Here is a 16,459-nt window from a genome sequence, read left to right on the forward strand (position 1 = left end):
TCTTATTTTCTGGTTATTTGCTCTCATGTTTCCTCTGATGCTGCAGGATGTTGCTGTTATTGGCGATAGCGCCCCCCGCTGTCGAGTCATGGAAGCTTTGAGGAGGTCCTTTCAGGTCGTCTCGCCTCTCCGCCTAAAGGAAAGGCTCACACTGCCCCCTGTTGGTGTGTCGCAGCACTGCACTGATGAAAAACTCAGCCCTCTTGAGGAATCTTGATTCCTGTGTATGAGGAAACTCAGGTTTGTCAGGTTTTAGCAGCAGGTATTACTCATCACGGCCATCTTTCATTTGACCGTTAACACCTTTGATATTTCTCCTGCGACTCATCGAAACCCGTCGTCCTTGTGTAGTTAAAGACATGATCTGGAACATTTTTGACTGAAATTTCCCAGAAAAGAACAATTTCTTCTTCGCTTTAGCGTCTCTGCTGCAACTTCCACGTCAAACCTGCTATGAAACATCACAGTGAGGTAGGAGAGGTTTAGTATTACTCGTCTTTTGTTTGTTTGTTTGTTTTTATTCTGTGTATTATTAACTCACAGATCACAACAACTATTGTATTGCTGTTGGCTGAGTGTTCTGCTGCTGAAGTTCTCCTCCCCACCACTGACTCCCATGATTCCACGCTGCTTTATCAAAGTAGGTATTTTGGAATTGTCGTGCACGTCGCTGATTATTAGGCAACATTTTATCTTCTTTTTTTTTTTATTTCATGAATCCAGTTTCTTTTCCTCACCGTGCAGCCAAACTAAATATGAATGAGTTGAAAACATGTTTCTGCATGAAAAGACATTTATTTCATGTATATAATTTCATACATCGTTTGCTTTTCTATGTACAGCTCATACTGACTATTTCCCTTTGGTTCAAAGTGCACAACAAACAAAGCTTTTTTAAAAAAACAAAAAAAAACAACACTGAGCTCTGGAAAAACAACCTATTCAGTGATTAATCTGGACAAACATTAATATTTAAGATTATTTAAGAGGTGGAGAATTCAAACAATAATAAAGCTTTTCAATTTTAAATAAAAAGGAAAAAAACATGTATATTTTCATTTGCGATCATAGTAATATATAATACATAAGAATGATATAAACTATTATTTTAGATTTAGATACTGCCGTAGCTAGGATCGTATCCATCTATCTGTGTAGCATGCTGGCTATTTAAATACAATATATAATAGTATTAAAATAATAATAAATTATCTGTATATTTTTAATCGCATCTTAATAATAGCAATACATAATAATGACATGTAATATCAGCTATCTAACTAGCTCTTTCTATCTAGCTCATTGTAATTATCTATATATCTAAGGTAGCTGCCTATACCTTTTAATAGTTAGCTAGCAATTAAAACATGGTGCTATTAAAATAAGTAATTGTATGATATGTAATTTTTTTTATTGCAACCATATTATTATTATTATTATTATTATTAGAATAATAATAGCATTAATAATAATACATAAGAGTGATGGAATGAAATGAAAGAGTAACATAGCAGAGGCTTCTGTGACTCATGAGGACGTGTACGGTCGACGGTCGTTTCTCTGCTCTGCAACTCTAAGAAAAAACAACAAAATGCAAACGTTATTATAAATATCTCTTTCATTTTATTTTTTGTATGTATACATTATTGTGTTTTTTGTGAACACCTGAGACATTATATCCCACTGAGTGGCACTTATTTCATGTCACTTACCTTTTGAGAAGAACAAAAATTCCAAAACATCCTCTCACTTCATTTCTAAAAACCTACAATTTACAGACAGTTTTTTTATTTATATTACATATATACATAATATATATGCATACATACAGTGTGTGTGTGTGTGTGTGTGTGTGTGTGTGGTAAATAATAAATTAATCTCAGGTCACCTTCTGTTTGTCGCCTCATAGTAGCTGTTCTCCTCCAGCAGCTCTTCTATGATTCCCTTTGGAGAAACATCATCAATTTTTTTTACTTGTATTAGAGGTAGAACAATGAATTAGTTATAATCTTGGCAATTTCTTAATAATCAGCATTGGCTGATTTACTGCATTTCATGTAATCATTTACTTTCTCCATGGATTTTATTGAAAACACTTAACACTATTATTTCACTGGAGTGCAGTGTTGTTCAGTGTCTCACCGGTTACTGAAGTTAAGCAATAGTTTTGTATTATTTGTCGTTTATCTTTAAACTATTACTATTAAATATTTCATCAGGTGGAAAGAATAAAGAAAAATTGGCTAAAAATATGTGCTATTCTGCCGTGGACCCCTTTCATCTGTCGGGGGTGAATAACATAACCTGTGGTGACTGATTGAGGGGCCCTTTAAAGATATATCACATCACATAACCAGTGTTATTTGGCTTTAGGGGCCCAGTAAAATATCAGGATATGGGGATAGTAGCACCAGAGGCTTGGGCTTCGTGGATTATGGGAAATAATTGCCCCTGGTTTGTAAAAATCTGTATGGAGCCTTGTTGTTGACTAACACTGCATTAATAAAACAAACTGACCTGCATCTGCTGGTAGGTGATTCCCTCTTTGAGATTCCCGTCATCTGTCGGCGAAACAGAACAAGATGAGATTTAAAGTGTGTGTGTGAACATGAATATTTGAGGTCATTGTGGTCGACCTGCGATCTCAGCGGCGACGGACTCTCCTGGGACGCGGTGGACCAGTGGCCACCACTCTGGACTGGTCGAGCCCAATTCCATCAGCTCTGGAGACGAGTGGAGCAGCTGCGAACACGAGTCAGTCATTGTCTCGTTTGCACTCGGTGAATCAGTCACAAGTTGTCGGTACGAACCTTGCTGAGCTCCACCTTCAGGCTGTAGGGGTCGCTGCCGCACTGGAACAGAGACTTTTTGAACCTTTCGATGAGCCGCCGTTTGACGTTGTGGTGTGGAGCTGGTGGAAGCTGGAGATGATGGAGGATGATGATGAGACCACACAGTCACGAGGACTTTCTCTCTGGTGTAAAGTCTAACGTGGACGTTGTGTCACGACTGTACCTGAGAGATGAAGACGATTTTGTGCAGCTGCACGAGGAGCCTCTGGCTCGGGTCGTCAATCTGTCGCAGCTTCTTCTGCGAGACACAGATCCCCGCTGACGCTGAGAGAAGTTTTCAAACGTTTCACAAAGTCTTTCTCGCAACGTCCAACTCCACGTGTCGTATTTGTACTCATCGTCAAGACATTTAAAGGCTTTTGCGTCGAAAAGTTACCTGGTCTTTGTTTTGTCCGTGCTGCAGCGTCGTCGCCACTGAGAGAAGTCAGAAATAATAATACTGTGGGTTGGTCGGTCTAAAGTTGTTTAACAATGAGATAAATCTCATTGTTAAACAACTTGGTAAACCTCTCGCTCTCCAGCGCCAAAGTCCATTGAGAAAGCCAACGATTTTGCATCACAGCGCACAGGAGCTGCTGATCCACTGTTGTAATCTGTTGTTTTGTGCCTTTGGTGTTTGAAATCCTTCATTTGGATTTACTCAGTGACACAAAGTGACCACACGAGGCAGCAGTAGAGCAGCAGCTCCATGTTTTCTCTATGGCCTTTGGTGTGGCAGAGTGAGCCGTTTACAAATTTCAGTTTGCGGTCCAAAAAAAAGGCCGAGATAAAGCAGCATAAACACATTCTTCTTCACTTTTAGGAGCTAGATGCAGTTTTTCCAACGTTTTCCTGAGGAATTACTGATCACAGTCTCTTCTCTAACAGAACATTTTCAATTATTTTCACATTTAGAAGAAATGGAGTTGACGTTCCAGGACTTTCTGGAGGCAGAACATCAACATGACGCCAGTAAAATCGCAAAATCTTTACGTCTTCGTCGCTTACCTTGATAGAACTTGATCAGGTGTAACACAGAGACTGGACTTCAGTCCTTTAAGGCAAAATCAACAACACACAAAAAAACAAAACCCATTGAATTATTGAATCTAAAAGAACAAATATTGTCTCAGTGAACATAGAACGTACCACTGTCTTTTCCTACACAGGCTGTGGTGGTGTTCTTAGTTTCAGGAGGTTCGGCGTCATCGTCCGAGGCGTCTTCTAAACACACACACGGTACAAAACATATGATGCAGTTTGTCTAAAAACCTCGGCAGTGTGAGCTTAAACATTCACCTGCACAGGTGATTTGCTCGCCACGGTTTAATCTGCACGCCACGGAGGATTGTGGAGTCGGATATTCTTCTGTGGTCAAGGACGTTTCCTGAATGTAAAGAAAGTATTCACACAAAACCTCCTTTAAATGTCTTTGAGGATATTTTGTTTTTTCTCGTTACCTGTTGCGACAGGTGCGAATCGCAGCAGTTCCTCCCACGCTCCAGGAAGTACTTCTGCGCCCGTTTCCTGTCTCTCTCAGCTCTCCTTTCCAGTGCATTCTGGGAAATGCAGAGGCCGTCCATCTGCCTCATCATCAGGTCACAGATCCTGGCGCTGACAGCCACGACGTCCGGCCTCTGGTCTGCGCCTGGACTCAAACACCTGACAGGTCGTCAGAGTCATGGTGAGTCACAGTCATAATGAAGTTTGAAGTTCTTAATCACAGCACAAAGTGATTAACGATAGTACGAAGTTCGTAATCACAATACGAATTTTGTAGTCACAATAAGAAGTTTTTAATCACAGTACGAAGTTCTTAACGATAGTACAAAGTTCGTAATCACAATACGAAGTTTTTAATCAGTACAAAGTTCTTAACGACACTACGGAGTTCGTAATCACAATGTGAAGTTCGTAATCACAATGCGAAGTTCGTAATCACAATGCGAAGTTCGTAATCACAATGCGAAGTTCGTAATCACAGTACGAAGTTTGTAGTCACAATAAGAAGTTTTTAATCACAGTACAAAGTTCTTAACAACACTACGAAGTTCATAATCACAATACAAAGTTCGTAATCACAGTACAAAATTCTTAACGATAGTACAAAGTTCGTAATCACAATACGAAGTTTTTAATCAGTACAAAGTTCTTAACGACACTACGAAGTTCGTGATCACAATACGAAGTTCGTAATCACATTACGAAGTTTGTAGTCACAATAAGAAGTTCTTAATCACAGTACGAAGTTCGTAACGATAGTACGAAGTTCGTAATCACAATAGGAAGTTTTTAATCACAATACGAAGTTCTCCAAATCATCATCACCATAAATTATATCCAATATTTCAAAATAAAAGTCTCACCATCTGATCATGTCAGTCACTCTCTCTGAATAAACTCCTCCTTCAATCGGTTCATAAACAGCCTCGACGATCTGGCAACGCAGAAGAAGACGATCAATAAACTGACGACAGAACAGGATTATTGAGTAAATCATTAAATATAAGTGTGGGTGTGTGTGTGTTGCCTTGCTGGCCAGTGACAGCATGTTGCTGCTGTAGAACGGCGGCTGTAACGTGACCATCTGGTAGAGGACGCAGCCTAAAGCCCACACGTCGGCCTTCTCTCCGTACGGCTCGTTCTTCACCATCTCAGGACTGACACACAGCACACGTTTATTTGTACAGTTGTGTTCATACACAGAGAAACTCACTTTGTTTGGTTCTGCGTCTGAGGAACTCAGTAAACCTGTTCCTGATGATCTCAGTAAATGTGGGATGTATTTTGGTCTGAGACCATTTAGCGCTTTGTAGACCAAGAGTAAGAAGCTTTAAAGCTGCAGTACGTTACGTTTAAATATAAACAAAGGTTTGTTTTCATTAGTTCCCAACAGTGAAGTATAAGTCATACTATCTTTTAATGTTTTAATGTTTTTTTTCCAACACATGACTCCACCCACTACCTGCACCATCAGATAGCCACACCCCCTAAGTTATAAAAGCCAGCCCTGACGAACTTTGACCCCTCCTTTTCCCTCCAAACAATCTCTGGAACAAAGACCAAGCTCCTGTGAGTTAATAAGTGGGTTTTTTGGTGTTTATGTTGTTTCTCTTGAGTCCTGAGGGAGGAACTGAATATATGTTGGCTGCATTACTGATGTGAGTCTAGTTTAATTTAGTCATACTACTTTGTCTAGTTTTTCTCACAGACGATCTGTTACAACCAAGTTTTCAGTCAAGTGTTTAGTGATTTTAACCTTCAGGGCCTTCTACCCCAAAAAATAATTCTGGACCAAAAAATATGAGTATTAAATAATATATACTGTATATGCATTTATATTGTCATTATGTCATTTAATTTAATACAATACATTTAATACATTTTCTCTCATCTATGTTCTAAAGTTAAGTTTACTGTCAAGTGCCCATCAGCAATGAAAGGGTTACTGTCCTGAAACATGCTATCCAATCAGAATCGTCTGTCTCCATTAGGCCCGGTTAGCTGACTCATTAATTGCTTAGGATTTTGCAAATCCCGGGGAAGGCTAAGCTATGTGTTTTCATTCAGAGAGTGATGGGCAAATTGACCAATCACAGTTTGAAAAACCCTCGAAACCATGTAACAACACGTGCTGTGTAGTTCTGTGTCAGTGTCAGTGTTGTTTTTGTCACTTTAACCCTGAACATGCAGAAATCAAGGCTCGCGTTGCCCTTGATTGTTCCTCACCAGGAGTAAAGGATGGTGCCGACCACTGACGTCAGCTTGCTGCTCTCCTGCTTCTGCTTGGCCAGACCGAAGTCGGCTTCACGCAGAGGGCAAAGAAAGAAAAAGGTCGTAAAAAAGTCACAAGTCAGGACATGATGTGACAATCGTGAGACACACACACTCACTGATGGTGACTTTGTCCTTCTCCCCCAGCATGATGTTGTTGGGTGTGAGGTCGCGGTGGACGATTCTCTTCTCCTTGTGCAGGTACCGCAGAGCCAGGCACATCTGAGGGAGCGTTAAACACTCGGCTGTTAGCAGAGAAGCTCTGGGCCCCCCAAGGGTGGGCAACATTTCTTTTTACAAAAGGTACATTGGTACGTGAGCTTCTTCTGGTGGTATTTGGAGGGAAATCAGTAATATTATTCAGTAGTGTAGGCTGCCACCCTGCCAGCAGGTGGTGCTCTTCCCTTGACTAGTTTTTCATGTGCTGATGTTTTCTGGCTGGGTGTCATGTCTCACGTGTGACTGGTGTTTTTGATATATATATTGATATATCGATATATCGTATATTACATATTGTAGCATTTTTGTGGGTTGTTGAAAAAAAGAAAATCCATGGGCCACACGGTGTTGAAGTGGTTAGCATTGTTGGTGGTTACCTGTATGAATATGTTCCATATTCTGTCTTCAGTGAGTCGCTGCTGTTTCTCCTTCAGAGAGTTGAAGTGTTCGGCCAGTGGAACTCCCTCGATCAGCTCCATCACAACGTACAGCCTGTCACCTTAAAGCGACATTGTCGCTTATTATTCGTTGATAATTTAAAGTTTGAGGGACAAAGTGGGTTGCCAGGTCTGCAGGGCTGTTTTTTAAAGTGTTGCGTGGATTGAATTGTTTTCGTCCACCAGTTAAGTGGATACATGCCAAAGACATGTTTGGAGGCATTTGGCGATGGTCCGGTGTTCTTATGTTGGGCTTTTTTATTTTTAGGTGCTGACTTTGGGCTGGTTCTGTCACGCAGACCTGGCAACCCTGCAACCAAGTAAAAGTAGTAATCCTCACCTTCCAAAAATGTCTTGTAATATTTAACAACGTTTGGGTGATTCATCTATAGGGAGGAAGAACATAGAGAAAAAACTGGTTAATTCATAGAAATGGATCAGAAAAAAATTGGGGGAAAAGAGAGAAAATTATGTTGTTAATTCGGAATTTTTTTTTTATAGATTTTTAAAGTGAAATACAGTATCTTTTCATATTAGAGTGTCAGTGACTTAAAATAAAATTCTGTGCCTGTTCTTTGATGATCGTCAGCTCAGAGATGATCTTCTCTACATTACTGTCTCTGGACTTCTTGTCTTTGCCGAAGGCCGGGTTGTGCAGGTTCACCTCCTTCAGGGCCAGGAGGTTCTGACCACTCTGTTTTCTGACCTGAGTAAAAATATACCTTTATGTTTGATCTGCATGAATGAATTAATGTCATTTCAAGTCAAAAATTCAAGTTTCTCGCACCTTGAAGACACTTCCGAAAGCCCCGGTGCCCAGATGGTCCAGTACGGAGTAACCGTTGATGACTCTGAGTGGAGGTCGGTTCTGGTCCACAGCCTCGATGCTCTCTCTCAGACTGTCCAGTTCCTCTTCCTGAAAACAAACACCAAGATAATCAATCCACCTTAGTACCTACTTAGCACGTGGGACGAGAACTTGGCTTGTGACCAAAAGGTTGCCAGGTCAAGGGCTCGGGGACCCCTGAGCAAAGTCTCCAATCCCCATTGCTCATTGTTAATTGGACACTCTAAATTGACATCCAGTGTAGTTCCTGTGGCAGTCCCAAGCGTCAGGAAGTATAAATATCTCTGCCAATTCAAATGTGCGGGTCATCCGCTGTGGCAACCCTAAGAGACGGAGCACCCGAAAGACAAAAACGTTTATTTAATTCGTCTACAAGGCCAGATATTAAAGCTGGTGGGCCAGTTTTGGCCCACAGGCCACCTGTTTGCCACTGTTCTATAATAAGAGCATAGTGCTCTTAGTGCATGGAACTACACATGAAAAGAGTCTGGATTGTGTTGTGCGGGGTGTTGGCACCGCCAGACGACAATCCTTCCATGAACGGAGTAGTCGAGGGGTAACGTAAGCCTTTAGGAGAGCATTTAAGTAGGCGGGAGCAGACCTTGCACTTTGTAGCATCAGGGGTGACATGTGCCCTTTTAGGCTGTTTGAAGACCAGGCGTGTCGCCACATTCTGGACCATCTTTTATTTATCTTGTGGCTCCAAAACCACCTTGACATACAGAGGAACCAATGTAGTGGCTGTTTTCTTACAGTGTAGAGCGACACTTTGGTTTGCAGTCCTTCATAGGCAGTGAGGTCCCGCACATAATGGCCAACGTCGATGAACATCTCAAAGAGATCTGTGGGAAAGAGCCTGTAAACGATAAACAGAAGCTTATTTTAAATGGATTTATGTGCAGCATCACCTATTTTCTCCCCAAATAACTGCTTTCTTTCGTGGAGCATCACCTTTTAAACAGATGCCTGTTTCTTTCCACACTGAAGAGAAATCGAAGAGTCCGGAATGCATAGCACTGTCAACACAGTTGCAATGACGTTATTCTATGTAAGTAAAAACATGTTCATTTGCATTATAATGTAATTTCACACGTGTAATTGTGCCGTATAACATATATACCTGCAAAGATGTGGCCTTTGCTTCACAGCTTTTTGGTAAAATCAACTTTGCGATAATGAAGATCCCATTTTCCTTAGAAAGTAAAGCACAAAATGAATCAGGCAGCGTTTTACATAGTTTTAATATAAAGGCTGGGACTGTGTTCATATTACTGACTCTTCCTTTACCTGCACAATGTGGTGAGCAGACGTGTCATCCAGACTGAGCTCAGTCAACGCTGTACAACAGGCTGGAAAACGGGGGATTGGATGGGATTTGACTTCATTGTTTTAACACGGCAATGAACGTAAACAGAAAAAAGGCCGGAAACTGTATCCCCACTGCAGGACTAATAAAGGATCTTATATAAAATAAGTATCAGATTAGTATCTCTTGCCTTTTAGTCGTTGTATTATAACTTTTTTTAAAAACTATGTTTTTGTGTCTTATACTGGCCGGACCTGACTGAAGGGCCTCGGCGTTGTCCACTTCCTCCTGTGGGCTGAGCTCGTCTCTGATGTGCTCTCTCTGGATGCGACCGGCTGCATTGGCGCTGGAGAGCATCTCGATCGACGAACGGTCGCAGACGTAGTGTCTGTCACTGTAAGATTTAAAAGAAACAACAACTGCAGCTGAAGCTGTAGCACCATACTTTTAAATCTAAACAAATGTCAGTGACCTCCACCAGACCCTCTCTCTGGGTTTCTCTGTGTAGCAATTGTTGCGAAAGACCAAGAAGCGCTGATGAAAAGTTTCAGAAGTGACTTCTTCAGCTGAAAATACACGTGGACGTTCCGTGGGACTTTACAATCTTGATTTAATCATGAACACGATTTTGGATTCTCACAAAAGCGATCGTCCATTATTGAAAATGTGTGCTCCGCCAGCTAGAATGTCCATGTAGGCCCAAGTGGGCTTGTCTGTGGTGGTTTCCATGGTGGCCCCACCCGTATTTACCCACTTAGTACCCCTTCCAGGCTACCAGGGCATGGGCTTTAAATTGCCTAATTATGCAGGTCCCATGCCACCAGGAAAACCATGGACAAATCTGCTTGGCACTCATATTTTCAGCCCAAATATAACCTTTAGGGGGCCCACGTGGTGTGTGAGTGTATAGTTGTTTGTTTGTGTGAGGAACTGGCGACATGTCGGCCAGGATTGGCACCAGTGCCCCCCTGTGAACCTCGTGTGGAGGGCAAAGTGGGAGAAGATGAATGGATGGCTGGCCCACATGGACGTGCTGGTTGGCTTCATGTTGCTGAATGAGTTTTTTGAGCATTAGAATTCACTTCTGAAACCTTTCGTGGAAGCTTCAGTCGTCTCACTTGAACAGCAACCGTGTCACTGACCTGTTGAGCAGCCGCAGCAGCTGCTGCACCCCGCCCCAGCTCCGGATCTCCGTCCTGGTGGCTGGATCCTCACAGAGCTGGACCAGGACCCAGGTGAGGCTCCACAGGAGCTTGAGGTGCTGACCGTGCAGGAGGCTCAGCAGAACAGGAAGGCCCTCCAGCTCCCTCACCTGGTCCCTCACCTGCTGCACTGGGGACAGGAGCCTCAGCAACTCCGCACTTATCCTGCAGGTGGAGTTATCATCATGTAAGGATGGGTAACGTATTTTGATAGAACGGATAATGGCTTTATTCATTTTATAGATGCTATTCATCAGGTGCAGACATGTCAATTTGTTCTTGCAGGACCAGTGCGTCAGAATAGTGACATCTAAACTGGTGAAACTGCAGAATGCAACAAACCGTACACAACAGAGGTTTCTTCTCTGCAGGCGATTCCGACAACGCGTCTGATATTAGCGATGGATGATGGCGAAAACTTCTGTCTTCTCTTACGTCCAAAATACACCAATCCCATGGTGCGATAGATGCAAAAATTTGAGATTGGCGTGAACATAATATAACTTAAAGTAGCGCTGGCTGGCAGCCATCTTGGGTTCTCATGCCAGGGTTGATGAGGTTTCCCCGAATTTCAGAGTTGGTAGTGTTACCCCGTTTACTCACAGAGTTACCGGTCGCTGCATTTGTTCATTTAAGCGAAGTGAGTCCAATCTTTCGCGCGTTTTTCCCCCTAGATGGCCAGATTAGAACATCACTGTCTTCATATCACCTGAATTACTAGTTTAGTAAAATACAAACAATAGCAGTAGAGTATTTGCGACTACTGTCAAGATCCAGGCACCTGAAAGTCTGAGGGATTACAGAATCTGGAACAGTTTTTGTTATTCATTTATCGAGTCTAGTTTTGTTCCTTTCATAGTTTTACAGAGTTACACTAAGCACAGACTTAAAGAAACAGTGTTGTAACCTCTTTGACAGCATGTCATATTCCTGCAGGATCACAAGTAGCCTCTCCACGATCGGTGGCTCCCCGATCTCCTCCTTACAGTCAGGGCTGCAGAAGAAGAACATGTTTCACACCAGATTAAATCTAAACTGTTTTGAATGCAGTTAAACAATAATGATGATAATGATGTGTCTGTGTTTACCTCTGGGCCAGAGTGGTGAGAGCGAGCAGAGCTCCCAGCAGAACACTGCTGTCATCTGTGCACAGAAGCTTCACCAGAGTCTATGGACACAACACTGAGTTATAATCTGAGTTATGAGGAGAGCAAATTTAGAAGTGGAATATGAGATTAGATTACATTAGTTTCCGATAGATTAGTTCACATTCAGATTTGATTTGTTGAGATTCAATTGATTTCAATTTGATTAGATTAGACTAGATTAGTTTCAAATTTGTTATGCAATTAGATTTGATTACATTATATTGGTTTAGATTAGATAAAATTAGAGAAGACTGGTTGAGATTAGATCAAATTAGATTAGATTAGACTAGTTTTCGATAATTTTAGATTGGATTAGATTAGGTACATTTTTATTATCTTAGTTTTGATAAATTTGATTTGTTTTGATTAGTTTGTTTTAGGTTAGATTAGTTTCGGTTAGATAATATAAGGATTACTATGGATTAGATTAGTATCGATTATATTGGATAATAATTGAGTGGATTAGATTATATTAGACTTTACTGAGTAAAATCGCTTTTGACAAATGATACTACAAAAAAGTACGATAATAGGATATAACATTAGACGTATATATGTATGCACAGTATATAAATTAAGGTGTTAAAAATATATATTAAAAAAATATTCAACATATTTACAGAAAAACAACGTATAGCTTTTTAATTGCGGATGTAAACATGCAGTGGCTCGGCGTAAATGAAAATGTCTTAATCAAATAATCATATGAACAAATTAGAATCTAAATTATAAATAATAAATGATCACAACTCATCACACACCTTGTGAGCGCCGCTCTCGATGACTCGTGCCCTTTGACCCTCGGCGGCCGACAGCTTCTGGAACATGTCTGTAGAGAAAGCGACAATGAGGACGATGAAGTCCACACTGAGAAAGTTTTCCGTGACATCACTCACAGGTGAGCGTGACCAGTGTCTGTGCAGCAAACGCCTGGTCACCGCAGGACAAATACACGGCGGTGACGGACTCCATGTACTTCAGGAGGAAACAAAGACGACATGAGACACATGCACACGTGAAGACGTCACACAAATGTAGCCTGTGACGTGGAAACATGGAGACTTTACCCTGGAGAGTGAAGTGATGCCCTGCAGCTGATGGAGGATTTTCTGAAAGTGGAAACGGTTACATTACAGATCATATTACTGTTCATTTATGTGCATGTTCTAAGCTTTGATGGCGACTGAGGATTACCTGCATTTGTTTTTTTACTGTAAATATTTCAAAGTATTTTAAGTGCAATTATTTTCCTTTCCATTAATATTCTATCAATTATATGTCCTTGGTTGTTGTCTGTTTTATGATGTGTCTTGTTCTGTAGCTGGGGGGACAATAAAGCATTTTTGAACTGACAGACTAATTCGATTGATTTGTTGGATGACAAAGTATGTGTGTTTTTATAATTCTTATTTTACCACGTGAACATTTTTTAAGAACAAAATAAAATCTTTGTTAGCTGTCTATGATAGTCTATCAACTAAAGGCTAGCTTAAAGATAACCACAAGTTAGCTAAAAGTCTGTCTATCAACTAAATGCTATTTTAAAGATAACCACAAGTTAGCAAAAATATGTCTATCAACTAAATGCTAGCCTAAAAATAACCACAAGTTAGCTAAAAGTCTGTCTATTAACTAAATGATATCTTAAAGGTAACCACAATTTAGCAAAAATCTGTCTAATAACTAAATGCTAGCTTAAAGATAACCACAAGTTAGCTAAAAGTCTGTCTATCAACTAAATGATATCTTAAAGATAACCACAATTTAGCAAAAATCTGTCTAATAACTAAATGCTAGCTTAAAGATAACCACAAGTTAGCTAAAAGTCTGTCTATCAGCTGAATGCTATCTTAAAGATAACCACAAGTTAGCTAAAAGTCTGTCTATCAGCTAAATGCTATCTTAAAGATAACCACAAGTTAGCTAAAAGTCTGTCTATCAACTAAATGCTAGCTTAAAGATAACCACAAGTTAGCTAAAAGTCTATCGATTGAGAATTTAAAGGGCTGTTACAGTCATACCTGATGTTGAGGGTCTCTGATCAATAATCTCAGGCAGATGAGAACCCTAAGGACTGATTCAGGTGCAGCCTGGCAGATCCAGTCGCTACAGAACAAATAACAACCAGTCAGTTACCGTCGTCTTGTGTTTCACGGCGGCACAGACGAACGACGCTTCACCTGCAGAGTCGGTTCTTGACCAAAGACACGAGGATGTCGGAGAAGTGTTTATGCAGCGGGTGACTGCTGAAGCATCTCTGCTCTCTGTATGTCGTGCTGGAAGATGAATGTTGTTGGGTACAAAAGAGTGGTTTCTGATTATTTAAATGACAGTAACAGTCGCGCTCATAATGAATGTTGACTCGCCCCAAATTGCAAAAATCACGACTGATTCCCTCCTGTTGCTACGTCCTGGTATGGTCTGTTGCCATCATTTATCTCAGGTTATGGGTACAATGCTCAAATGATTTGTCTTAACTGATTAGAATCAAGTAAAAGTGGGGAAAATTAAGTCAGTTTGCAACTTCACTTGCAAGGTTAACAACTTAAAAAAAGAAAGAAATCCTGATTATCACAAAAAAGGAAAATCTCCCTTGGGCTATAACCTACATCCCTGATCAATTTTATCCAAATGCATCTATTACTTTTGGATTAATGCTGCTCAAATCATTACATCATTTAAGGAGGACCTATGCTAACTATGCTAACTCTGGTGCGTCAACAAGCCGTATCTTTTAGACACGCCTCCAAATGCCATGTTCCATTAACCGCAGAAGTTTGCAGAAGTTGCACAAACATAAACAGCATAGCAACATGTCCACGGATTACGATTGACCAGTACATATGTGTATGACGTATTTACTGTGAAACTAATGTGACAGACGTACAATTAACAGTACAAGTAGTTTTGAGTTGTAAAATTCTGACTCATGCTAATTGTTTTTTTCTTTACATATTAGCTGACATAGGGCGAAAGGCGGAGTGCACAAATCCAAATTTAATCCCACATCCACACCCACTGTCAATGTAGAGTGTCCAATTAGCTTAATCTGATGTTTATGTACTGTGGAGGAAGCCAAAGAACATGGAGAACCTTGGGATACATGCAAACTCTACATGGTTCAGTACAAAGGATTTCTGGGAACTCCCAGATTCAAACTGGTGAAACTGGTTCTTGCTGTGAGGACATACAGCATACATAAGTATATACAGCATACATAAGTATAAATAACCGTTGGGAGGTGAACCTGAATTTTTCCAGTTCAGAGGCTTCACTGCTGTTGTCTCTCTCCCTCTGTTGTCTCATGGCGTCTCTCTGATGTTGCAGACCTTGTGATCTGTGAGTTCTGCTGTGATTCAGCGCTGCCTCCTGCAAAAAAACCAAAACATTGCACATACTTCTTTATTACGTCAGTATCGTTATCGAAATGTCGAGACACGCTGCCTCTTGTCGCTGGTCACCTCTGGTCTGGGGCTGGTTTTGGTGAGCAGGGACTGAAGCCTCCTGAGATCATGAGAAGCCCTGGAATTAAAAACAAGAAACATTCAAATTGTGCTGCTTTAAAGGGGATACATGTCAAATCTGCACAATGATACATTTGTGTTTAAAACGGTTACTGCAATCCCAAGTCAAAATGAGTCCTTGAAGGTATCATCACAAGCTAACTCCTGAAGACCCAATTGATATATATACCAGGGCCTTTATGGTGTGTTCCAGTTGTTGGAAGTCGGATTTCCAACTCTGACATCAACCCCAGCATTTTTGCACCACACCACACAATTGGCATCTATCACGCCGTGGGATTGGCATATTTTGGACGTAATGGGAGGACAGAAGTTCTCAGTATCAACCATGGCTAGCCCGTCGTCCAATGAGTAACAAGTATTGCTGGTCATTTTGTGTCTTACATAGGCAACCTTTAAAGAGGAGACGACTCGGCTTACTTGCTCTGGGTTCCCGAGGACTTCAGGGGCGACTTATCTCCCTGTTTGGCTTTTTTGACCGAGTTGGACATTTTCCTCGCTCCCCTTTGTTTCCATGAGTAACCTGTGGTTCAACTTGAAGAGAAGAAAGTTTTACTCACACGAAATCAGTAAATAGGTTAAAAAAAAATGAGTAGAAGGTTTTTTTTCTCAGTATTGTGATGATTAATCCTTGTATTTTGTGGACAGAGCAACAATCAGCAGTAAACAGTAAAATGTTATCAATCTCCCACGTACAATACTGACTAACTTTGTATTACACATTGATACGAGCCATATCTGACCTGGAGAAAGTGTATTTTTATTATTATTGTGGTCAAAGTCTCGGCCAGTTTACATCAAAAACACTCACACGGTACATTCTTATACTAAAAACACTTTGACCCTCATGTTTGAGTCTATCCAGAGATTTAAATGTCTGTTTATGTTTTTAAATGTTGCATTTGTGATGCAGTTCTGCAGGTAAACCACTGGGTGGTGCTGTTTGTACTGAATGTTTTAAAACATTCAGTACAAACAGCATCAAAAAAGCATTAAAAAAAAGCAAGAAAATCTGTAACTTTCAGCAATGAAATGTGCTTCAAAGAGAGTTTTGTGTAATATTGTTATAATCTGCTTTAATCTGTCTCTAATAATAATAACTGATTAACATAAAGTACACATAAAGGTTTTACTAATAATTTATTTTATTTTATTAAATCTAGACTGATAA

General features: G+C 40.6%; 1 protein-coding gene across 1 annotated transcript; it reads right to left on the reverse strand.

Annotated features, from left to right (window-relative positions):
• Positions 1 to 780: 780 nt before the first annotated feature.
• Positions 781 to 15,844, reverse strand: nek10 (NIMA-related kinase 10). The gene is made up of 35 exons (XM_058648040.1): positions 15,709 to 15,844; positions 15,202 to 15,286; positions 15,012 to 15,130; positions 13,945 to 14,040; positions 13,786 to 13,870; positions 12,832 to 12,873; positions 12,661 to 12,739; positions 12,526 to 12,593; positions 11,705 to 11,784; positions 11,524 to 11,610; positions 10,557 to 10,781; positions 9,669 to 9,808; positions 9,396 to 9,457; positions 9,229 to 9,300; positions 9,060 to 9,124; positions 8,862 to 8,964; positions 8,049 to 8,177; positions 7,830 to 7,967; positions 7,602 to 7,647; positions 7,202 to 7,323; positions 6,725 to 6,827; positions 6,561 to 6,636; positions 5,362 to 5,491; positions 5,198 to 5,268; positions 4,292 to 4,493; positions 4,131 to 4,218; positions 3,981 to 4,055; positions 3,840 to 3,885; positions 3,229 to 3,266; positions 3,016 to 3,116; positions 2,811 to 2,921; positions 2,637 to 2,742; positions 2,518 to 2,561; positions 1,889 to 1,944; positions 781 to 1,573 (listed from the first exon to the last, which is right to left on the reverse strand). The coding sequence occupies exons 1-35, from the start codon at positions 15,777 to 15,779 to the stop codon at positions 1,528 to 1,530; spliced, it is 3,207 nt and encodes a 1,068-aa protein (XP_058504023.1). The 5' UTR covers positions 15,780 to 15,844; the 3' UTR covers positions 781 to 1,527.
• Between the last annotated feature and the right edge of the window lie 615 nt (positions 15,845 to 16,459).

The sequence above is a fragment of the Solea solea genome, chromosome 13 (assembly GCF_958295425.1).
Source record: "Solea solea chromosome 13, fSolSol10.1, whole genome shotgun sequence".
Classification (NCBI taxonomy): domain Eukaryota; kingdom Metazoa; phylum Chordata; class Actinopteri; order Pleuronectiformes; family Soleidae; genus Solea; species Solea solea.